The sequence below is a fragment of the Diachasma alloeum genome, unplaced genomic scaffold (genome assembly GCF_001412515.2).
Source record: "Diachasma alloeum isolate Michigan unplaced genomic scaffold, Dall2.0 Dall_scaffold_00660, whole genome shotgun sequence".
In the NCBI taxonomy this organism is placed as follows: Eukaryota; Metazoa; Arthropoda; class Insecta; order Hymenoptera; family Braconidae; genus Diachasma; species Diachasma alloeum.
Window position 1 is genome coordinate 75,033 of NW_021680792.1, and position 25,884 is coordinate 100,916.

General features: G+C 42.3%; 1 protein-coding gene across 1 annotated transcript in view; it reads right to left on the bottom strand.

Moving 5' to 3' along the window:
* Nucleotides 1–15,827, bottom strand: part of LOC107044014 (band 7 protein AGAP004871) — a 43,760-nt gene extending 27,933 nt beyond the window's left edge. Inside the window, exons 1-2 of the mRNA XM_015265742.2 lie at nucleotides 15,689–15,827; nucleotides 15,529–15,607 (exon numbers count right to left, since the gene is read on the bottom strand). Of these exons, the coding sequence (XP_015121228.1) occupies nucleotides 15,529–15,570 (42 nt within the window). The 5' untranslated portion in view covers nucleotides 15,571–15,607; nucleotides 15,689–15,827. The remainder of the gene's footprint in view (nucleotides 1–15,528; nucleotides 15,608–15,688) is intronic.
* Between the last annotated feature and the right edge of the window lie 10,057 nt (nucleotides 15,828–25,884).

The window sequence follows — 25,884 nt, forward strand, 5'->3', positions numbered from 1 at the left end:
TAAAAAAGATGAGCAATCATCCGTTGCTATATTTTTTTAGCAACAGCACTATTCCCATATTCGTTATTTGGCTTGTTGCACTATTATTTTTTCTAGTAACAAAAGAAGATGGAACTGGTAGTGTAATCGTTGGGTGGATTAAGGAGACACATCTATGAGCAATTTTTATTGAATAAAGAAATATTTTTTCGAAAAAATTTTTTTTTTAATTTTCTCACCCTTTTTCTTTTATAAGTTATTTACAATATCATTGTTTTTAAATCCGTAAGGCAAAGTATCTATTGTGTTTGGCAGAAGAATGCGTTTATCATCATGTCAACTTAGAGCTAGTTTTGTTTGATTAATTGTGAACACAACATGTTTGATGGATCTGATCATATTTTGCGACATCCGAACATTTTTATGCTGGTCCAAGCAGGATTTATAGTCGTCAAATGTGATACGCTTCAACGTTGATTTTTTCATTTCTTTGACCCGCGATTTTTCCCGATCTTCACCAGACACTTTAAAGCTGTATATTTTCGCTCGGAGCCCCACGAACTCAGTCATGAGCTTGCCACGATTTTCGTCTTTCATTATACCTAATTTCTTCTTATTCTTAAGAGGAATATTATATACATTATTTATTGGATAATCAGAAGTGTCGAATTTATCGATATCATTTTTCATAATTTCATAAATATCCTCTACTCTGAAATGATAATTAAGACTATCCGTGTCTGTGTACAATAGTTTTGCTCTATCCTTAAAAGTTTTTTTCACATAATTATAGTGAAAATCATAAATGTATCTTTTAGAAATATCTAGAATACTAAAACCTATGTATATTGGCTTATTAAATTTAATTTGTGTACGACTCATTTGAATTATTACCAAATCCTTATCAAAGATAATACTGCTATGAAAGTTGGGTTTCGATATCCAACTCTCAGCACCCCATCGTCCCTCCCAATTAGAAACTAGTTTTACATGCAGATGTTTTCTAAGGTTCTCCATTGCTTTTCCAAAAACCGCATTATTCATTAATTTATAAAAAAAAATTTCAAAGTTATTCTTGGAATTTTTCCGGTAATTGATATTTAAATCAATGTATTTTTTTAACCATAAACTCTGAGAGCACTTCAAGATTCTATGAATTCTAGTAATTTTCAAGCCCAAACTACAATATTATTTTAAATTCGTATAATGAATGAGGTGATTTTTTTTTTTTGAGTTTAAAGTCATCAATAATTTTGGTAACTTTGATTGACCGTTTGGGGGGATTATATGCTCTGGGCACAATGGTAAATCTTTATGCTCTTCATGCAATTCCCGTGGGTACTCCAGGTCAACCTCCAGGATGTATCCAGTCTCTGAGTCCTCTGGAATCTTCAGAACGTTGAGGGATGACCAATCTTCCAGTCAACAGACGTTCCCATTTGGCAAATGATGATTCATTACTGCTCCATATAAGTTGTTTACATGCAGATACATCAAATACGATTTTTCTTCTTCAGGGTTATATTCATCAGCTCCCATGTAGTGGTTATTTGCCTTTCCATATCGGTTTGAACACTACGACAGTCCTCCTCGAATGCCTTTCTCAATGAAAACGAGCATCTCAGGGTCTTGCAATAATTCCAATTGAACTCCAGTGATTTTTAACATTGCATCAAAAGGCAGCCCTGGTGCAGTATAATAATGATGGGGATCCAAGTTATATGAGGCGAAACAACTTCATCGAAAATTCTCGAAAATATCGGCCAGCAACAAGACGTCAGTTTTCAGATATAAATCCGCGTGTTCACCGAGTGTCTTGATGTCGAAATTTCTCCATACATCACATGCATGATTGTAATCTTTATCTGATATATTCTCATCATTCAATCGAGAATAAAAGTCTTCTTTCCGAGGTAATTGGCGTTCACTTAATTTCCCCCATGAATCTAAGTATTCGTATGGGAAAACTCCTTTGTGTGTAAAGAGTTCGAATTGTCGTTTTTGGGGGTAATGGTTGTGATTCTCTTTTTTTCATCCTCTAAATATGACGAAAGTTGATCAATACTGCTTACCATAAGACGGAATGAGTCAATGAATCTCAAGTGGACTCTTGTCAATTTGACCGATTTCGTGAAGGAAACGTATTTCTCTTTATTAATTGGGATTAATGTCACTGCGCCTTGGAGTTGTTTCGCAAGAGATTTAATAAAACAATGTGAGTCATAACCTGACAAATTGTGAAAAACTACTGGGGTTACACACGATTCCGTATAATTTAGATTACAGCCGGGATGAGCAGCACCACGATATTTACCTGTGAAGTGGCAATGATCACGATGCTTCACTGCATTTTCGGTGAATGCTCTGTCACAAATATAACAATTTTTAGTTGCATTCAATGCTCGCTCCATTTCAAAAGTCAAGTTCATCGGCTCATTTCTCTGTAATTCAGCATCAACTTTTATAGCTAAAATACGTAGCTGCTCAATGAACCACTCTACACATTCTTTTCCACGATAAATAGAGAGTTCCGATTTTGAGTTATCATAGCTACATTTCACATAAAATGCAACACTGAATGTTACATGATTTTATTATATTTTGGTATTTACATCATTGTCATCGGACACTTTTTCCAATAAACACTCAGTAACAGCGTATAGAACAAATGGAACAGTCAGTTGATTTTTGAAATTTTGAAATTTTGAATATTTTTCACCACGATGAGAAAAAATCATTCGACACTTATTGATTGATACACAATCGACCCTATGATTACTGTAGGCCTCTTTTTTGAAAAAGTGACGCAAACACCTGTCACATATGATTGTTTTACGTTCAACTTTTGAAATTTCTGCACCAACTAAACGAGACAAATTCGAGATCCATGTGTAGTGATGCATTCTTTCCTATTCACCATCGAGGATGTCGCCGTTTTCAATCATGAGAAGGTGAATTGCTCTTTTTTCCTCTTGCAGTGCGGTTGGAGGATTTCTGCTCAAGTAAAGTGTCACAATTCATTTTTTTTCTGATTCTTCGTCACTATCAATTCCATATACATTCATTCATTTTCTCAAACTTTTGAATGTCTTTTAATTGAAGTTCCCAAAGCTTTTCATGACAGTGCTGAAAGAGGGATATGAGTTTGTTCGTTGCTTATCTCGAACGTTACAGCGAGCGGCCATAATGGACCATAAGAAGCAGTAGGCATCGTCTTTATTTTGAACGTTCACGACAGCATGTTTCTTTTTTAATCCATTCAGGTAGTTCAACGAAGCTGGATCCTCCGCGCAATGGATTATATTTATTTATGTTCACTTCTAAATTAATTACGTCATCTAATCTCCAGCCAGAGTCTCTTTCCTGGAACTCATCCGGTTTCACTAGAAGTTTTTCTCTTATGTGTTCATCAAACCACTGCCTAATATCAGTTGAATCAAGAATTATTTCATTTTTTGTATTGAAATATTTCTCTTCTTCAATAAGAAAAATATTTCATGTCGATTAATTTCATATTTACATGTTAATACTACATTCACTTTCAAACTTCCTTCTTGTTTGAATGCACTTTTCAAAACGTATACAGAGCATTCGTCTAGCGTCATCTAAAAATTTGGGTATGTCTGGATTTTTCACGTTAATGATTACACCGGTTCTCATACGACCATCAAAAACACTTTGTAAGTCCTCCCATTGGACTCTATCAGTTAAATTACCCCTTAAGTCTCCTCCTATCACTTCCAAGTTTCTGAACCTAGCATAGAACGCTTTCAGTCGTCCTAACATGTGATTTAAACGTCTTTTCTCACTATGACTCGCACTCCCCTTCAATAATGCATTAATTTCTTTCGATTATCCTCTGATGTGATTAAGCCATTGTTGAATTTCCCTGGGTCTCCTATTCACTTTAACTATTTCCTACGCATCTTTTACACGCGTTAGGATCCATGTTGTTCATGATAAAGACACTAAAGAGCTAGCGGAAAATCAAGGTGAAATTTCTTTATATAGTGTGAGGTATTTTTTTCAAGCGCGTCTGCTGGATTCAGACGTGTGGTTCTCTACGAACTTTCAGCGAACCTTTTGGACTCTCTCAATCCAGAATTAGAACGACGGGAATAACGAGAGGAGGCAAAATGCCAAAAAGGGCGCCAGTCCTTTTAACCGCCAAAGGACAATGTTACACCGTTGAGCCGCGTTCCACGACTAGCTCAGATAACCGCGGAGGCGTGTGGGAACAGGCTACAATGAGCGTACTCGACAATGCAATTGTTTATAAAACACAAAAAATTATATTTCCAAATCATAAATCAAATGTGATCTTTCCCTCGTACATACGAGAGTTTCGGTAAAATTCTGTACACGTGCAGAAGAGGACTCCCACGAGCAAAGATGCTATACAACAAAACAAAAAAATGTAACTGACCTGACGATGCTAATTAACGAAGAAAAATAATAATAATCTTAAGAATGCGTGGGAGACGCTAAGACGCGAGGATCACCCGCAAGCGACGACGACGCGAGAGCCACGACATAAAAGTTAATGGTGAAGGTCGACGTATTAAATGAGCTGGGATTAGTTTTCCCCACAAAAGTAGATTGGTAACTACAATTACGTAGCGAAATTAACAATGACATCAATAAAGAGGTAGCTGGAGGCTACAGAGTGCCGCGTCACAAGCAGACTCTATCGCATTCTCAAACGGCCCCAAAATGGGCGCCGGAGTGGAATCCCTACTGGAAAGAGGCGTGCACTCACAAGGAAAATAGACGCTCACCGTGATTTCGCGAGAACACCAGGCAGACTCGTCTGGACCCTCAGTACGGCGATGTCGGAACATAAATCCGGAACCAACGGGCACAACACCACCACGTACTTTACTTTCGTCGATCAAATAAGCTCGAAGAGCGAAAAAAAAACTTAAATGGCGCAGAGCGACCTTATTGAAAGAAATCCCAGCGAAGAGTATCCGTCGGGGCCGTACATCGCCCCGAGGAACCTCAAAATCTTTTCTACCCCCACCCGATCACGTGATAGAGAGCGAAGAATCCAGGGGATTCTACAATTTGATTCTAGCATTTTAAAATGGTTCTAATCCCACATTCCTTAGTCCCAGAAAACTGGGACTTGCGCCTCGCGGTCGGTGGATTTGATCCGCGTTGAGCGGCGCGGGAGCCAACATAATCCGATGCTCCCTCAATGTTGTAGCATCGGTTTTTTATTGGACGGCCTTATGCCGCCGATCCATCGGTGAGGTGGTGGGGGTTCGCACATAGAGACCTGAGATGCCTGCTGGCGTGCGACGATCGTCTTTCGCGTCCTACGTGGTGTGAGTCTCCCAGACTCGGTGTGTGCTTGCTCGTCGGTGTGCTGCTCCTCAGCTATAGCGCCGTCTTGTAGCCCTTCCCGATGCTCCGCTCCACTCCCTTCGCCAGGAAGCTCACGTAACCCACGGTGAGCGCGATCGACAGAGTTCGAGACAATGATGAAAAGGAAGTAAATAATAGAAATAAAAAAAATAAAATGACAATTGTGGCTCTAGGTGATCCGACTCCTCGCTGAGGTAAAAATACTAATTTTACCTCCATGATCCGCGGTCAGTTCAGGCGAGGAACAATACATGATTTTTATCATATTACAACTGCCCCCCCCAGACTGAACTACCGGGGCGAGCACCTGTGAGTTTAATATGATGTGCAATGACGTCTCCGACAAACTACATTTCAGAAAGGCCCGCGAGGAGCGGGACCCAGTAGCCATGGAACAAACAAAAAAAAACCAAGGGCAATTTTGCCATTAAAACAACAACCAACACGGACATATAATGTTAGGCGTTAATAATGAGTGAATGATATGAGGTTTTACGGGGAAGTCTGCGCTGTGGCTGTGACGAATGAGCATTCGTCATCTGAATCCCGCGCGAGTCGCTCATTATCCGCGGTTAACACTAGTTTTAAATCTTTTACATGGTGTCTACCCGCGATTTTGCCCTCATCATCTAATAACTCATACACGAAGTCTGAGTTAATATCCTTTATTCTGTAAATTTTTGTGCTCCATTTACGCGCTAATTTTGCCGCGAAGCCTCTCGGGCCGGACGATAGCACGCGAATTTTGCACCTAACCAAATCACCTTCGGAGAATTTAATATCTCGGTGATGACGATTATAATAACGGGCTTTTTGCTCGAAAGATTTATCTAGGTTGTCGGTAATTAAATCATAAATTTCCGTCATGCGTTCCATACGTTTTGTCCATCTGGCCGTGTTCGGTACCGCTATTTCTTCATCGAGTGCCTTCATTTTCCGCAAAAATAAACTATCGCGTGGCTGACGACCGAAATTCAAGAATGCGGGCAAGACATGGAGTGAACTATGTAGCGCGGTATTATATGCTGACCGAAATTCGTGCAAGTGTGAATCCCATTCTCGATGGTCCTGTTCAATGAAACAGATAATCATCGTCTTGAGGACGCGGTTTAAGCGTTCCACTGGGTTGGCTTGCGCGTGATACGGCGGAGTGGTTGTATGACGAATATCAAAAGATCTCGCCATCTCCTGCATTAAATTATTTTTGAATTCCGTACCATTATCTGTAAGGATCACTCTAGGTGTTCCCCAGCGAAATATTATCAGACTTTCAAATTCGGCGATGATAGATTTACCATCTGCCTTTTTCAATGGGGCCACCTCCACCCACTTAGTGAACAGATCTTGAAAAACTAAGAGGTAACAATAACCTGATTTGCTCGGAGGGAAAGGGCCCATGATATCCGCGGCAACCACTGTCCACGGCTCATGAAAAACGCGTTGTCCCATCAAACCCGCAGGTTGTAACTGTGAGACTTTACACGTCTGACAAACTTCACAAGATGTGACGTATTTGGCTACGTCTTCTGACATTCCTGGCCAATAATACGCGAGGGCTACTCGAGCTTGCGTCTTTTCAATTCCCAAATGACCTGAACGCGGTAGGTCATGAGATTCAGAAATAATATCTATTCGTGACGACCTTGGGGGGACGAGCTTCCACGCATCGACGTCCTCCGCAACCGTCGAAACCAGGGGGTTTGGTCGGTATCGAAACAGTTGATCGTTCTCCACCTTCCACCCCTTGAACTTAGCTGGTTCTCGGATTACAGACGCCTTTCTGCGCGAATACCACTCATCTTCCACCTCTGCCGCACTCTCACTTCCAATTTCCGTCGACAAGTCGGGGTTTTCAACAGCGTTAACCTCATTTTCATCGGCCTCGGTACACTCGTCCTCGTACATTCGCGATAATGCGTCTGGAACGTCATGGAGCTTGCCAGGTCGATGAACTAAATTATAATCGTACTCTTGTAACGCTAGTGCCCACCTTCCTAACCGGCCGGCCGGGTCTGTCAAATTATGGAGCCACTGTAATGAACTATGATCGGTAATAATCGTGAAGTGATATCCCTCAATGTACCGTCTAAAATGACCAATAGCCCACACGACCACGAGACACTCTTTTTGTGTAACTGAATAGTTTCGCTCAGGTTTAGTTAATATCCTAATGGCGAACGCGATCACATATTCGACTCCATCAATTGTTTGTGTGAGGACAGCTCCAAGGCCGTAAGCACTCGCATCGGTTTGAATCGTGAATGGTACCGAAAAATCAGGGCAGGATAATACTGGTGCAGTCGACAGAGCGGCTTTAATACGCGTGAATGCAGTCGATTGTTTATCCCCCCAATTCCACTTAGTATTTTTGCGCAAGAGGCGCGTCATAGGCTCGGCCATCGCGGCAAAGTCGGGCATAAAACGCCGATACCATGATGACATACCGAGAAAACGTTGAATTTGACATATGGTACGTGATTCCGGATAATTTAAGACTAGTTCGACCTTTGAAGGGTTGGTATGAAGAGCAGTTTCATCCACGATAAACCCCAAATATTGGACGCGGTTACTACAAAACACGCTTTTTTCCAAATTTATTTCGAGGTTTGCATCGCGCAGCCTCGTGAGAACTAATTCCAGATACTTGAGATGATGTTCAAACGTCTGAGTGACGACAATGATGTCGTCTAAGTACGCGAACGCGAAGGGCTCAAGCTCAGGACCGATAATCCTATCTGCTAGACGTTGAAAAGTCGCGGGCGCGTTGGTTAAACCGAATGGCAATCCCACGAATTCAAATGTACCCAGGCCTGGCACCGAAAACGCGGTTAATTCGCGGCCTTCCGGGTCTAAAGGCACCTGATGATACGCCTGCTTCAAATCAAAAGTGGTGATATACCGCGCAGAACGTAGTTTATCTAAGATCCCTACCAAATTCGGAATCGGGTACGCGTCCTTCTTGGTTAATTTATTTAACCATCTAAAATCCAGACACAATCGCCATTTACCATGGGCCTTTTTTACCATTACAACCGGATTGTTCCAGGCACTTTCAGACGGGCGAATAACCCCGGCTTCCACGAGTGCTTTTACCTGTCGGACTAATTCCTGTTGTATAATTGGTGACATCGTAGAACCCTTCAACCTAAATGGTGTATGATCCCGTGGCCCTATGATTTTATGCGATGTCAAATTCGTGAATTTAATTTTTTCACGCGGTGGAGGCACTAAGCGATGCACAAGTTCGTCAATTATTACGCGTTCCGTATCATTCGTCTGTACCAAACCACAAATTTCATTGGCTTCGGTAAAGTCGCGAGTTTCGATGGGGTATTGATGGTCGTCACCGTCAATCCACCACTCATTTGCTTTACCGTCGAAGCCAAACCCGAAAATTCGGACAAAGTCCATTCCTAATAACACGTGACGACTTAATCCCGGAGTAATCTGGAAGTCGATCACGCGAGTTATCCCTTTAATTTTTATTGGAATTTGCACATCACCCGCGACCGCTTCGGCATGACCATTAGCCATCGCTACCATCGGCGATGCGGGTGGTTTTATTTTGAACCTAAGCGTCTTCCTCCATCCTTCGGGAATATTCCTAATGCAAGATTTTGTAGCTCCGGGATCCATCAGAGCGTACAACTCGCTAGAACTGATAGACAGCGGCAAGAATACCCGCGCCCCCAGCGGTTTCACCGCGGTAAGACTCGACGACGCTGCGAAACTTTCCTCCCCTCGCGACGTTGCGTGTGCACTAGCAACCCCACTTTCCTTCGACTCGCGCTCAACCGCGGGATTCACCTCCGAATCGGTGATCAGCCGTTCGGATTTTCCGCGATACAACCGCTCGTACGTAGGTGGAAATTCAGTTTCCTCGTTATCGAGTGTTACGGCAGTGCCGTGGTTCAATTTAAAATTGGATTTATAATTATCCCGTGACGTAGACCCCATCGGTATTTTGGGAATGGTGTCCGACTGTACATCCTCCCTACTTTCGTTAGAGAGCCGCGATTCCCCCTTTTTTGCATTTGAAGGTAATCGCGCTACGTGGTTGTTATCAACCGTGACATTCGAAAAATCCCTGTCCTTATCCGATATTTTGTCCAGGGACGTTCGTAATTTAGTTTTCGAGTTTTTAACCATCGAAATACGCGGTTTATCCTCGATTGCGGTCCTTGTAACCTTGGGAGACAGCTTTGGACCCTTTATTGCTGCACTCCCTTCGCGTTTTCCTTAGCCCCTGCCTTAGCCTTTCGCATGTGATTTTTGCACTCGGTAAATTTAACTCCCCTCGTACCACATACGTAGCAGAAAACTTCTGTCTGTGGCACTTTGCATGTTACATGCCTGTGCCCAGACTTCAAACAATTGAAACATAATTCCTCCGGCTTCACCGATGCCGAAGGTGCTGTCATAGTTTCTGACGGGGAACTAGCAGCGGGGGTCTTAAGACCGCCAGCTGGAAATGCGACTTTAGGTTTGACCGTTTTCGCGGCTACCGAATCAGATTTCGTCGCTAGAGTTGACGGCTGAATCGCGGAAGCCTGAGCGGTGGGCTTCGGAAGTTGTTTGGAAGGTCGTCGAGACTTAGGGTTTGGCTCGGCTGGCTTCGCTCCCCCCGATATGTTCCCGCCTATTTCATTTATTTCTTCCACGACCGTCTTCGCCCCCTTCTTCGCATAGCGTGCCGGCACGTAAGCGCAGTGAGGGTAAATGGTATCGGTTGGCTCTGGTGGAGGCTTCAATGGGACCCGACTGTGTCTCCAGTCGAAGTCCAAGACCAGTGCTTCCAATTCATCAAAAGTCGCGAAATCATTGCGATGTATCATCGGATGATACTCGGGTCTGAGATGATTGTAAGCGATATCAAGTCTTGCGGCCTCTGGAAAATTATGGTTGTTGGATAATTGCCACATCAGACGAATGGGATCCAAATAATCGGCACCACGTTCGAGTGGGCCTTGCGTCCTGCTCATGATGTCCACTACTGCTCTACAACGCGTATCGATTGGGCTCGAAAACCGGTTTGTGAGAGCCTGACTTAATTCTCGGAAAGTGTGAAATTTATCGCGACGAACCTCCCACCAGTTATACGCGACTCCTTTTAAAATCGTGGGCAAAACTTGAAATAATTCCTTGTCAGGAATACCGTAGGTTTCCTGACGTACTTTGAGTTCACGGAGAAATTCGTCAATACTCTCCGTCGGTAACCCTGCAAACGTTAATTTCCACCCTAGAACGCGATCGAACATGGCGGCGTTATAACGTCTCCCATGGAGACCTGGCGAGAGATGATCAACCCTTGAGGCTGAGGGGGTAGCACTGGGATAGAAGACCCCATTGTGCCAAAAGCCCATGACTGGCGGAGGTACTCGGGGATCGCAGCCCGCGGGCACTGTCGGTGCCTGAAAATATGTCGGCGTGGGAATGTTTGTCCCCGCCCGTTCATCAGCCTGGGCTGCAAATTGAATGCGATGTGCCTCGCGCCCCCTCTCTCGCCAATGTGACTCGAGAATGGACGCAATTTTGTCCAGAACTGTTGTCTCGAGATGAGCTTCTGCTGCACTTGAGGTTGCCGTCGCGATACCCTCCGTCTGGCCATGCCAAGTGTGAGGAATTGCTCCCGACCCCTGATAATACTGCGGTCCTTCGTAATCGCGGAAGATTGATTCATTCATCCCTCCTCGCGAGGTAGGTGGTGCTCGCACGTCAAAAGAATCCCTCCCTGGGGTTGCTGTAGGCACCGTTGGGAAACGTGGAATTGAACTACCTCGATTCGCGTGCTGGGAACTGCGTGCTTCCGCATTTAAATTCTGCTGACCCGTGGAATTGAATACCCTACTCGTGTTGGGCCCTTCATGATTTGCCGGTGAGCTCGCGTGCGCCGGGTCAGCGGATCCCCTACTTACACTCGCGAACATTCCGGACAAATTACTCATAAAACTTTCCGTAGTAGTTGACGTAACGGTACTAGTGACTGTCGTTGTCGTGGGCGTCGTGTGTGCTGACGATCGCGCGACCCGCTGTTGAAGGATAGCGGGATCAATATGCGATAGATCAGGCAAGGCCTGTTCGAGTTCCTCATTGCGAAAAGTATCGAAAACTGACGCGTGAGCTCCCTCGAAATCAAATTCATCTAAATTTATGTCCCTTAGGCCTTCAACGTAATCGTCAGCCAGCGACCACGGGACCCCACGGGACCGCATACGGAGCATGGCGCGAATCGCTCGGTCGATCAACACATCGCGTGACCCACTGGACTACCCCCTACGCTCGGTAAAAACGCGCGCAGACGCGGTAAATCCATCTCCGGAACGCACTGGATAACGTTTCCCAGCCCGTCCATTGTAAAAAAATTAAGTAATCCCCTCCGACGGCGGACCGAAATTAATAATTTTTGCAAAAAAAAACCAATTAATAAAAAAAATTAATTTTGCAAACACAAAAAAAAATTTCCTGTTCGCAAAACAAAATTTAAAAAAAATTAGTTTGCAAAGAAAAATAACAAAAACAAAGAAAAATTAAAAAAATAACTTTTGCAAACAAAATATAATTTTTGCAAAAGGGAAAAAAAAACAAACGAGGGAAAACAAAATAATTTCCCTACTTCGCAATATAGCGCGCGAGGTCAATTACTCCGCTAGAGAATATGAAACATCCGAGAGTGCAGTCGCACTCAAACAGCTGATAGTGGCCGATCGATAATTCCCCACTACGCCGACGGGTCCCACTAAACGCGTGAAGCGAGAGCGGCCCGTAGAAATTGTGCGAGAGAGACTTCCGATACCGAGCGTTCAGTGTTGCTCGATTCTCCGCACGACATTCCAGCGCGAAGTAAACAAACCCGAAAAGAGAGGCGAAATAAAATGGGTCGATACACCCGAATACAAAGACGAGTGTTAAATTCGAGGCCGAGTAATCTTAATCCCCAAATAATTTAATTCAACGCGAATCACTCGCCCGATGAAATTAAATCACGAGAAATTTCAATTCGAATACGAGAAATTTAATTCGAATTTAATTTTCCGAAATAAAATTTCAGATAAAGTTAAACCAAATAATTTTCAATTATTGAAAGGAACAAAAAAAAATGAATCAATTTTGTTATCCCGTGGATTTGCCCGAAGGCCCCACGTTGGGCGTCAAAAAGTTGTGAGGTATTTTTTTCAAGCGCGTCTGCGGGATTCAGACGCGTGATTCTCCATGAACTTTCAGCGAACCTTTTGGACTCTCTCAATCCGGAATTAGAACGACGGGAATAACGAGAGGAGACAAAATGCCAAAAAGGGCGCCAGTCCTTTTAACCGCCAAAGGACAAGGTCACACCGTTGAGCCGCGTTCCACGACTAGCTCAGATAACCGCGGAGGCGTGTGGGAACAGGCTACAATGAGCGTACTCAACAATGCAATTGTTTATAAAACACAAAAAATTATATTTCCAAATCATAAATCAAATGTGATCTTTCCCTCGTACATACGAGAGTTTCGGTAGAATTCTGTACACGTGCAGGAGAGGACTCCCACGAGCAAAGATACTATACAACAACAAAAAAAAATGTAACTGACCTAGCGATGCTAATTAACGAAGAGAAATAATAATAATCTTAAGGATGCGTGGGAGACGCTAAGACGCGAGGATCACCCGCAAGCGACGACGACGCGAGAGCCACGACATAAAAGTTAATGGTGAAGGTCGACGTATTAAATGAGCTGGGATTAGTTTTCCCCACAAAAGTAGATTGGTAACCACAATTAAGTAGCGAAATTAACAATGACATCAATCAAGAGGTAGCTGGAGGCTACAGAGTGCCGCGTCACAAGCAGACTCTATCGCATTCTCAAACGGCCCCAAAATGGGTGCCGGAGTGGAATCCCTACTGGAAAGACGCGTGCACTCACAAGGAAAATAGACGCTCACCGTGATTTCGCGAGAACACCAGGCAGACTCGTCTGGACCCTCAGTATGGCGACGTCGGAAGATAAAGCCGGAACCAACGGGCACAACACCACTACGTACTTTACTTCCGTCGATCAAATAACCTCGAAGAGCGAAAAAAAAATTAAATGGCGCAGAGCGACCTTATTGAAAGAAATCCCAGCGAAGAGTATCCGTCGGGGCCGTACATCGCCCCGAGGAACCTCAAAATCTTTTCTACCCCCACCCGATCACGTGATAAAGAGCGAAGAATACAGGGGATTCGACAATTTGATTCTAGCATTTTAAAATGGTTCTAATCNTAGGTGTGACAAAACATAAAAAATGGAAAAAAACTGTAATAAATTGATGAAAATCTAATTAAATCGCATTTTTAATACACCATTTCGAAAAACAGTACGTGTTTTTCAAAATGATGTATAAATATCTTTGTTTCAGCCACTTGAAAGCATCGAAAAATCCATCCGAAGTTAATTTTTCAAGTGAAACATGAAAATTCACTTATCGCCTAAAACTCTCATAACTCAATGAAAAATGGTCAGAATTGGATGAAACAGACGTCACTTTGGAACTCATTTAATGAGCTTTCCAAAGATTGTACTATATACATGGTTTATAGAAAAGGAAAAAGAACTTGAGCATAGAAACCAAAGAAAAAAGCCTGGTAACGCTCATGGATCTTTTACTTATGGATAGCACCATTCTTTGTTTGTGGGAACAAAAAATAANGAGAGAATGATGAAAAGGAAGTAAATAATAGAAATAAAAAAAATAAAATGACAATTGTGGCTCTGGGTGATCCGACTCCTCGCTGAGGTAAAAATACTAATTTTCCCCCCCATGATCCGCGGTCAGTTCAGGCGAGGAACAGTACATGATTTTTATCATGTTATAATAGATACATATGTGAGTGTGCCTACGCGTGTACATCCTGTAAAATCTTACGTGATTGGTTGAAAAAGAATCATGTGACTCATTGGAAAATTATTAACAAAACTAGGCAGATCGCGCGCTTCGNTTCCCAGGTAAACCGAAAAAGTCTATGTAAACAAAAGATTGCGTTCGGACATCTTCCAATGCATTTGCGTTCTTGTCAATTTGCAGCAGATGGAGATTTTTCGGAAACTCCTCCTACTACAACGTGTAAAATTTGTCGAGGACTATGCCAAATTGGTGGGGTTACCTAAGTTTTTGAATGACTGATCCTCTGCCTTTGCAGATATACAAACTCCCTCCCCTTCTGAACTCTTCTTTTTAAAATAAATATTTACATGTTGATATCGTTATCAACAACAATTTCACACGAAGGGGGGGCGGCAAACGAGAAAGTACCGGAAAACTCAAGTTCAGACATGTCAAGTGAAGCCAGGTGTCAATGTTTGAAGAAGAAGAGGATCCCCTTCTATGATTTCTATAGCAGCGAATTAGTTAACCCGTTCACCCCTCGCGGCGGTGTACTGAGAACTTTGGGTATACTAATTGAATAATTAATCAATTGATCCTCGAATTTAGCCGTGATCTGCGGAATTAATCTGCGATTCAAACCGCGACCTGCGAATTAATTAACTTCTTCACTCACCCCCTCGCGGGGTGGATTGACTAGGTCACCGAGAAGGTCCTTTGTAACGCAAAACCGCGAATTAAATTGATTAACCAGCGAATTTAATAACCCTTTCATCACTTTGAGGGAAAGAATCATGAATTAATTAATCGAACCGCGAATTGGAATGCGAATGAATTAACCCTTTCATCACTTCGAGGGAAAAATGGCGAATTAATTAATCGAACCGCGAATTAAACCGCGACCCCGCGAATTAAACCGCGAATTAATCAACCCTTTCATCACTTCGAGGGAAAAATTGCGAATTAATTAATCAAACCGCGAATTAAACCGTGACCCCGCGAATCAAACCGCGAATTAAACCGCGATCCCGTGAATCAATTGACCCTTTCATGACTTCGAGGGAAAACCCGCGAATTAATTAATCAAACCGCGAATTAAACGGCGACCTCGCGAATCAAACCGCGAATTAAACCGCCACCCCGCGAATTAATCAACCACTCACCCACCCATTTTCATCTGACCCCCTTACTGGGCCCCAACGACCAGGTCGACGCCAAAAATGTTGCCCCAGAATCGGCATTATTACACTACTTTATCACTCTTTGAAATTAATCACTTGACCGTCCTCCGGTTAAATTCCCCGCTTTGTTATCACTAGAACCTCGGCAATTACCTTAGCTCGAGCCTCGCGAGCTGCCTCAGCCTCAGCTGCCATGGCCCGTTGCAGTTGTACCGGCAGGCGCACATCCTTTCTAAAAGTCGATAAACGCTATTCATATTTCAAACCGATAGAATTTTGCGAAGGATGGATGATAAATTACATGTTTACTCACATTTCCACACGCTCTACTTTTATTCCCCATGTGTCGGTCGCCTCATCCAGTGCTGCCTATTTTCAATAGAACAGGAATTATTATTACGATTATACAATATTAATCGACTCAAGTTGGGAAAAGAAGTGAATTTTAAGGAATTAATTTATTCCACAATTAGTTTCTCAAATATCTGCAAATAGTTTATCTTTTGAAGAAAGAGGCTTAGAAAATTTTTGAATATGGTTTTTATTCATTAAGTAGTGGATAAAAGGGAAGTTGTTATGAAATTTTTTGTTGAATTTACTAGTTTCAGCGGCAGTTGTGGAATAATCTATATGAAATTGTTAATAATGTATTACATCTATTGTCGACTCTTCGATACATTTTGAAATTATTTTACAAATATCTTGAATATTATCAAGTTTAGACAACAACGTCAGAAGACATTTTTTGAAGAAACATTCATAAACTCCTAAAAAGATTTCATCATATTTTCTCTTCAATTCATGAATTTCTGATATATTTCAACAAAATTCACGCAATTTTCTTGACTTCATTGAATTTTGCATGTTAATTTTTGCATTATTAGTCGCTTCCTTGTTTTCAATTCGACCAATTCCATTGGTAGTAAGCTTCCGAATGGAGCCGTAGCAATTCTTTGTACCTGTGACCAGATATACAACAGTAACCGCATTCCACAGCGTATGTACTGGCAAATTCAATATTTTTATTTATTTTTTTCTTATTCCATCTTGTGATGAAATCGAGATCCCTGAAAAACGAAAACAAATGTTTTTGTAAAAAAACTGCGCCAAGGAAAAGTTTTGTTTGATTTTTGCTGAAAAGTCGAGATTTTTTTTAAATACAAAGAAACAACAAAGAAAGCCAACCCAGGAATGTCGAATGAATATGTATACTGCATATTCAGATTTCTATAAGAAAAATAGTTCTCAATAGAAAAAGGATTGAAAAAAAATTCTTCATGAAGTAAAAAATCAGTAGGAGCAGGAGCAACGTGTTTGGCGCGGAGATTTTCAACTCACTGTTTATATCAATCTAATCTTCTCCATCTGGTAATCCGTAAACAAATCTTCCTTGGTACATTTTTTACAAAATGATTTTTTTTTGTTTCTTAGTGAGTTTTCTATTTTTTTTTTAAAAGAACTTTTCAATTCAACTCATTTTTTTTTGACCAGATAGAACATACTTTCAATTCATTATTGAAAGGAAACAAACAGTTCTACTCCAGATTCACTGTTTCTGCTGATTTTTAATAAGTTATTTAAGATTTTCAGAATTAGTGCGTTTCTCCCATTAAATTTTTTCTTTGATTTTCTATCGGGATTGTTTTATTTGTAAGGACGTTTCTTCTGGTTAATTAAATTCTCCATTTTGTTGTGCAAATAGCAAAAGTTCATGCTATTAATATCATCGAATGTCCGCTCAATCAAGTTTAGACCAATAAATTTTCATTTTTGGGGTTTGTTCATATAAGAAATGTCAAAATTGACTGGCATTTTATTCATATTAGTTAATATTCAGATCATTCACTGAATATTGAATTCACAGGTACCAATTGGATTTCGAAAAATGAGAATTGATATTGATTGCATCCATGACTTTCATTTGTGTTACACTCCATTAAAGTTAATGCTTGCCAGTTTCGTACAATTCGACGATACTCTTTAATTTTTGCATACTCTTAATATTGTGATTTTTTGCACCCCGTTCATTTTGGAGGGAGATGAAACTTGATGGCACAGTATGGAGGGATATTCGACACATCGATCAATTTATTCTCCAATACATCAATAACGTGGATGAAAGACAAATTGTAGGAGTTCCATCTATCCAAATGTAGACGATTCTTGAGTTTGCTAGACGTTCATGTCAGAAACAAACGATACAATGTAATTTTCTTGAAGGACAATTGTCCCTCATTACAGTCTTTGACTGTAAATTTCTCGAGAGGCTACAACTCAGACAATGACGAGGTAGTCTCTGACATCTTATTACAGCCTAAGAATCTCATTTCTATCACTCTGGACGCTGCACCCCGCAGTTTTTGTAAATGTGGAAATAAAATTCCAGATAATGTTGAGAATACGCGCTTGTTGGGGAGCACATTATCCAACCATTTTGGGGCATGAATAGTTACATAAAAACGTTTTCTTTACGTTTTTATTAATATTTTTGGATTTGTTAGCATTTTTTTGATAGATTGTGACATGAAATTTGTTGAATACTCGATTTGTTGATGTTAATATAATAAATTATAATTTTTCAATTTGAAAATTATTAGAGTTGAATTATTTCTCGGATAAATTGTCTTGATTTCAATACTTGAGAAAATTCTACAGAATTTTTTCACAATTTTGTGATGAGGTGAAAAATTAGGTCACAGAATCTTTTGCTCCCCCTAAAATTTCCGCCACCGTTGGTTCCCCATGAATCCCCAAATACTCCTTCCCCCTGCCCCCACTTTCGAGATCATGTCGAAGAAGAGCCCTAGACTCACACCGCAGCCGTAACCGCAAGGGGATAGAAGGAGAAGAGGAGAGGAAGAGCCCACTACCCCTCAGCTACGCATCGCATACACAATCGGCAACAGGCCCCTCCACACGACCCCCCGCAGCACCAAGAACTCATTCGGCCCACCGAAAATTTGTGTGACGTCAGGCGGAAGAAGACGAATTCGCCCCCGAAGGACCCCCAAGAGACTGTACGAGCGATGTAACTGACCACCTCGCGACCACCGTCCCGCAGGAAACAATAAAAGTTAAGAGGAATAATATCGTGTAGAAAAGTGAGCCCGCGGAGTGGAGAAAATTTCCCAGGGGTACTACTACTTGGAGCCAACAATCCCCCACATGCGCGAGAGGATAAGAGGCTGAACCACCCCCGGTGGATACGCAAAATACCCCGAATCATCCCCAGGAAGCGGCTACAAGTCAGCACCGCGTGGGTACGAGTTACATTCCTCCCATCCCAGTATTCTCCAGTTATTTCCCCCCCCCCCCAACGGTGAGCCTTAATAGTTTTGCCCCCTTTTGAGAATTGATCCTTCAATATTGTAATTTGGTTGAGTCAAACCCCCGAGTAACTTCTTCCTCATTTGTAACCATTATTAGAATCATCCCTTTTCGCGTGTACAAATCGTGCCTGGTCTTATCCTATCCCGTTAAAACTCTCATTAAAATGCAAGAAGACAGTATCAAATCATTGTATTTATTAATACTAGAATACATTGCGAGAATTATACAGAATTCCTCCTATTTTTCGGAGAAATCATTTAATCCCTTCCCCTTTTCAGGAACTAATTAAATTGGATTAATTTTCCTAACAGAAGAAAATAAAAACACGGTTACAAATTATATCTTCTCTTTTTAATTTCTCGATTTTGTTCCTTGAAATTTTTTGAAGATTTTCGTAATTTTTTTTATTATGATCCTTCTCTCTTTATCACGTATTTCTTCGTCGATCATGATAGCTGCGGCTCCCAATATGCCCAGAATAGTCATAACTGTTTCATGCACAAAAAAGAATCTTCTGTACCGCAATGAAGAAATAAACTACTAACATCAGCACACAGTAACCGCATGAAAATTGAAATACACCCGCACCCGTAAATGTCACTTTTATGTTATACGAAGTTGTAAGAGGAATTGTTCAATGAAATTCTTGGCACACGTAGCCCTCTCCCGCCAATTTTTCAAAGTGCAGAATAGACCGCCGAAGTGCCCTGCAGATCCGACCCCGGGTGGCTTGATGCATGAACGATACAATTTCGTGATGTAAAAACTACAGTTTCCTTACTTCCGGGAGGCTAATTCAAATGTGACGTTTGGAACGATCCAGAAGATGAACCGACGCCTCTCAACTGGGAATAACCGCGTATAAAGTAGCTCACGATAATTAATGTTTATTATTAAGTGCTTTGCACAGGTATATGAATTTTATATTACAATATTTGTTCATCCCTGGCGTCAGCGTCTCCAAATAAGATACTAAGACGCTGAGTCCGGATAAAGGGTTGAATGAATAGACACGGACACCGGTGAATTAAATCATCACTGTCATTTAATCACCACAATAATTAACTAGTACACAAGAGTATTCCCATTGAGACTCGATATAATTATAAATACTGATAATTATCTAGCCACGTTAATGATTAGTAGTGCGCTGTACGTACGCAATGAGAATCCTCAACGATTGCACAATGAATACTGAATAAATCATAGAAAAGCGACGCCAACGCTTGATCGCGTCGATAACTCAATTCGCAACTTCCAGAGTCGGTGACAGATGACGTGAAACCCCCGAAAATTCCTCCAAGTGGTGAAACCAGTCCGCAACATTCTTCCCCTTTTGGCAATTAACTATTGGCAAAACCATGCCGGAAACGTAAACTGAAAATCACAACGAACATAAAATCACTATATGATATTAGTCAAAACAACACAAAGACAAAAGTCAAAAGAAACGTAAAATAACCCTAGATCTCGGTAGAATCAGGTGGAATAACCTCGACAGGTAGAGGACAGATCTTGACGATCGGCCTTGTGAAGCTCGATGACTGCGTCCTGACTGTGACAAATCTGCATAGCCCATCTCTGCATGCAACTCAGTCACCCGACCCATGGTCCACTCAGTCGGTGGGATCTTTTCATCCATCAGAAGCACCAAAGATCCCACCTGAACGTTTGGAGCGGCCTTGTGCGACTTGTTAATATCCCGTAACTTCTGAATGTACTCCGTCGACTAATGTTCCCAGAACTTCTCCACCATTCGTCTAACCAGCTGATCTCAAGAGTTTTGATATCGATAAATGAGCCAATGAAGGCCCCGGCACAGTAGAGATGCCGGACGCAATTATAAAATGGCCAGGAGTCAACACTACGAACTCTTCAGGGCCATCAGGCAGCTCACACAACGGCCTTGAATTTAGAATCACCTCAATCTGCGTCAGCAGCATCGTGAACTCCTCATATGTCAGTTTGGTCTCTCCGGCGACACGCTTCTGATGAAACTTAGCTGACTTCATAGCCGTTTCCCACTTACCATCACGATGAAGCACCTGGGGGATTGAAAATCCAGGCAATCCCAAGCTTCACCGCACTGTGAGCAATACTCTGCCTTTTCTTCCGAGCGGTGCTAAAAAGATCTCTGAACTCTCTATCAGCCGCAATCAAGTTCGTCTCTTGATCGCTGGTGATCATCTCCCACATTCCGCACTTGGCACTATAAGAAAGCATCTTATAGCAAATCCGGAAACCCTCAGTACTGTGATCAGTAACCAGCTCTAGATGTACAGCAGAAGTAGTGAAACAGACGAACACCACCATGAAACCCTTATAGATCTTTGCTCAGCGACCTCTCCGGGTCAGCAACGTCAGAGGCCTTGCATAATCAATGCCGCAGTGAAGAAAAGCCCCAGCTGGAGTAATCCTTCTCAATGGTAACTGGCCCATTAGCTGTTTAGCCACAGCTCCACGAAACCTAGCACGAATCACGCACCGGGAAATAAGATCTTTCACAAGCCTGCTTCCTCCGATGATCCCGTACTTCCTCTGCAGCGTCGCCTGCATAAGCTGAACCCCACCATGAAAAGTATCCTGATGAACCTGAAGCAGTACTCGCTCAGTAAACCTTGCACTTGATGACAGCACCAACGGATGCTTGAAGTCCTCCTCCAAGGCAGACTTATGCAGCCTTCCAGTAACAGATGAATCGACCCTTCTCCGTCGAGAAACGGCACTAGGCGAAACAAAGGACTCCTCCGAGCTAATTCCTTTGATTCTCCCGTTTCAGATGCTCAGCAGAAAACTCCGCCTGAGTCTCCTCGATCGAAAACTTTTTGCCTTTTTCAATCTCACTAGGCTCTAACACCAGATCACAGAACTTTCCAGTCTACCTCTTCTGCTTAACGAAAAAAGCACGACGACAACAAGCAGTCACGGCAAGGAACATCTTCAAAGCCCCATACCGATGAATTAAAACCCAGTTTCGATAGCCCTGATCTGCCACAGCAGCATGCACAGCTACTCGTCATAGCTTCAGACTCTCAACTTCTTCCACCGCGAACCTCTGCGCTGGCCAAGAAGATTCCTCACTCATCAACCAGCTAGAACCAGTCCACCGTAATTGACTATCAGTCAATTTTTTGCTGGACACTTCCCTCGAAACTAGATCCGCAGGATTCTCCTCCCCGGAACATGCCTTCAGTATGCTTGACGCATCAGTCTCTGAATCTTCCCCACTCTGTTCTTCACGAACTGCTTGTATTTTGTAGCACCGAACACAATCTGCTCCTCGACGACCCCGGTGGGTCCACAGATTGTCACTCGCCGAGAATTCCAGCAAGACGCTATCTCCAAATAAGGCTGATAAAGACGACTCCCAACGCTTGCACTGACGCCGCCAACACTGAGCTCCACAAGCTACACTCGTCCAGCCCGAATGCCAGACCCCGATAAGTCTTCTCAGGCCACACCATTAATCTCGGCAGCAATTAATTCTCTCATTTTACCGAATTTTCCCTCTATCCGGATCGAAGGACCAAAAATGTTGCGTCACTAAAAATTTTTATCATGGCGTCATGTGCCAAGATTTCTGAGCCCGCTGGTATACGGAGTATCTCAATGAACTGAACATAAGGAAAAACTGGTGCTCAGGCGAGCATGACATTACCATTCGCAGCATGGTACTGCTAAGAGATTACAACCTATTATCCATGTAATGTCGACTCGGGCGAGTCATTGACATCCACCCAGGCAGAGATGGAACCATACGAGTCATCTCTGTAAAGACTACACTAGGAATTGTGTGAAACGGTCAGTTAAAAGGATCGCTCTATTGCCTCCATCGACCTGGAGCCATCCAACGACTACATCAGAGGATGTCAACAAGGCAACACTGTGAATACCATCACCAGCAGTTGATCGATCAATCTCTCAAAGGGGAGAGGATGCTTCGTCTTCAAAGAAAAGTCTCACTTTTATCCATTAAAGAAAAAAGGAAAACTACAAGATAACAGTTAATTGTGTTCAAGAATTTTCCAGTAGTTTTCGTTTCAACCGAAAGAAGAAAAATATGTGAGGGAAAGAAACTGGAGGATGGGTTATTTCACCATAAAAATAAGTTTGGGTTCTTCAAAATTTCCTCAATCCGGCAATTTGACAAAGAGACACGTACAAGCAATTCAACAAGAAATGTCTTGTCCTTTTGAGGATAATTTCACATAGATAATTTATGGAGTTTAGTTTCCCACGCACTAGCAATTTTTTGTCACACCTCGGGTCTCAGAAGGAGAGAAGGAGAGAAGGAGAGAAGGACAGAAGTTGACGCGATTACTTTATTGCGGTAGGACCCAGCCGTCTCGGACGGGTCTCTCCGAGGAAGACGCCCAAATATTGTAGATTTACAACTTTATCCTTTGCAGGTTTCGAGTTCATGAGGAAAATTTCCCCAAAACCTTTTCCCCAAAAATGAAAGGATTTCAAAATCACTGTTGGTAAAAGGACAGAAAGATTTTCTCCCACCACCATTGAAGGTTGGGCCTGTCTTGACCAATCAAAATAACAAAGTAGATTTTCATGTTTACGAAAATCCCTCCTCCAGTTCCAACCCTCTGGACACAATTGACTAAAGGGAAGAGTCAGTATTCAAAGTAACTTCTCGATATTCACAACAATATCTAGAGCCTTTCATAAAATATCCATCCATCTCGCGCTTGTGCATATAAAGACTTGTAAAAGTAAAAAATATCACCATTGTTGTTCAGCCAAAGTGCGGTGTGTCAGTGTTATAATCGATTATATTATATCACAATTTTCCACACTTATTACACTCAATAATTCAGTAAAATCTTGAAGACAATTTTGAAATGCAGTTCCAATTTTCAAATCGTTCTTGAGTTTTCGTAAAACAGTAATATATTCCGGTTCATAAATAACACCTCAAGTGATATTAATTTGGTAGCTTGAGTGTGCTGACCTTGGGTCGGTACAGGCGTGTTTACTACTGATCTTATCAACTTGGTCCGTTGATGGACGGGAATATTTTTCACCCCTTCTTCTTGATTGTAAATCAAACATTTCCTTTCCTTGGAAGGTGTAAAGATGTCACAATTTAATTCCGTTTGTAGAATTAAACGGAATATTCTAAATTTTGCCTGTTTATTTATTGACACGATTTCAACTCTCCTGGTCACTCTCTTGTCCTTAGAATAAGGGTTTTTCAGGATTGAAACTCTTTGCGGATATGCTCCGTCGATCAGGAGCTCACAACTTTGCAGTTGGTCGTTTAGTTAGTCTGAATTTTTAATTCCGATTGTTTTAACTGTCCATTCCTTTCCATCCTATTCGTCGTCGTTATGCGGTCCGTCAATGTGAACGTCGAGGAATGCATGCGTTAGCGTCCTTGACTTGAAAAGTAGCTCGTGGACGGTGTCTGCTCGCTGGTCGGTGTAGGACTGATGTAATCCGATACCTGCTTCACACGATTTCTCACTTCGAAATTTTAGTTGAATTAATATTTATGCTATGGTGCTACCCGCTACCTCTTCGAGCTTTGTTGTCTTCCAATACCAGTCTACGATTTTACCCCGCGTATCCTCGATTTTCAAGGGTTTTTGAAGGTTCCACACCTTCCAAATCTTGTATCACAGCATTCATAGCGGCTTCCTGCATCATCTGTTCCTTCGATTCATTGGCGTTTATTAAATATCTCCACTTTTCAATCGACATTGTTCCGGATGGCTCGCTCGGAAAGTTCCTCTTCTTCTCGGTGCATTCTTTCTTATCAATTTCACGGTGATTCTCCGATGTTGCCAAAGATCTAAGGGTCGATTTGTTCTTGTTTTTGTTCTTCTTGTCAGACATTTGATTACGTCTTGACTAAGACATTTCAGTCAGCTGATAACCAGCCTCTAGTTCTCCGGAATATACACCTAAAATTTGCATATTCGATTAGCAAATCTCTGGTTCACCTCGATTTAGCTTGAACCACAGAGATAAATCTTCTCCTCCAGCTCTTCCCAGACTCGTATAAAAAGTCCTCTCCGTAGTAGACCGTAGACACGCAGCTTCTCCCTGGACCAGATCTCGTATCGCCCGTTTGATCCCACGATGAATCTCTGGCGTAACTAATGACTCTAAGGCACTCATGATAATATATTTGCTGGGAGTCCCAATGCATAAATACATTTGAACTTGAATTAGGATCCATACTATTTCCTCCAGTGTAGTGTTACTCGTACGAATACCCCCACTACTGCTGTCAATGGCCCTCTGGTGATACCACGCTTTAGAGATTTCACCTGTACTGAACGCCGATATATTGACCCTGCTCAGGAACCTGACGTCAGTCAGTGGAATGCCCTGAGATTGAGTTTCAGTCTTCGGTCGTACCCCTGCGACGATTTCCACATCTCGCTGAGTCTGCAATTTGTTGTAGTTACGGCCCTCTACGTGCGACTTCATTACACTCGTGCCATTTCTGTTGAATTCCAGATTGCATTCATGCTGCCCTGATACTCTCAGAAATTTTATAGAGCTTATTCTTCTGATTTTAGGGGCCAAATCCCTTTTACGGGTCCATGAGAAATTTTCATGTTAACATGAATCGCAACGTGATGTTGTCTGCATTTGGTTATTGTTGAATGCATCTCTATTGACGGTGCGTTAACGTCACAATTTTCATGAACCTTCCCCGAGGTCCTTCTTGGCCGAGGCGTCGGCCCTTCTTGGACAGTTCCATTGGTAGATGAAGTGGAAAAAGTCTTCTCTCATGAGAAATGGTAGCCATAAAAGCTGGACCTTCTCGTGCAGGTTTCTCTCCTCCCTTTAGCTCAGCTAATCCCCTTTTCTCCCAGGCTTCACATGAATTCTCTGTTTCCTCCCCTTGGAATGAATTCCTCTCCGTTCGAAAAAGAATCCAAGAATCCATATGTTGCAGGTCTGATGAGTTGCTCTGATTCCTAGGTGACCATTCGCGAAAACTTTCATCCCCCTTCATGCTTATGGAGATGTCAACTCGCCCTTCAGCTCCCTTCTGAGATATCCAATGTTTCAGAGGACTCCCAGTAGAATGGTCATGAGTCACTCTAGCGGCGATGGTAAGATTGTCCGACCCGAGTCTCATCGTCGATCTCACAGTATCAATTCCATAGAGGTAAGTGTCAGCTCCGCTTTCACTAGGAATTTCCTTCA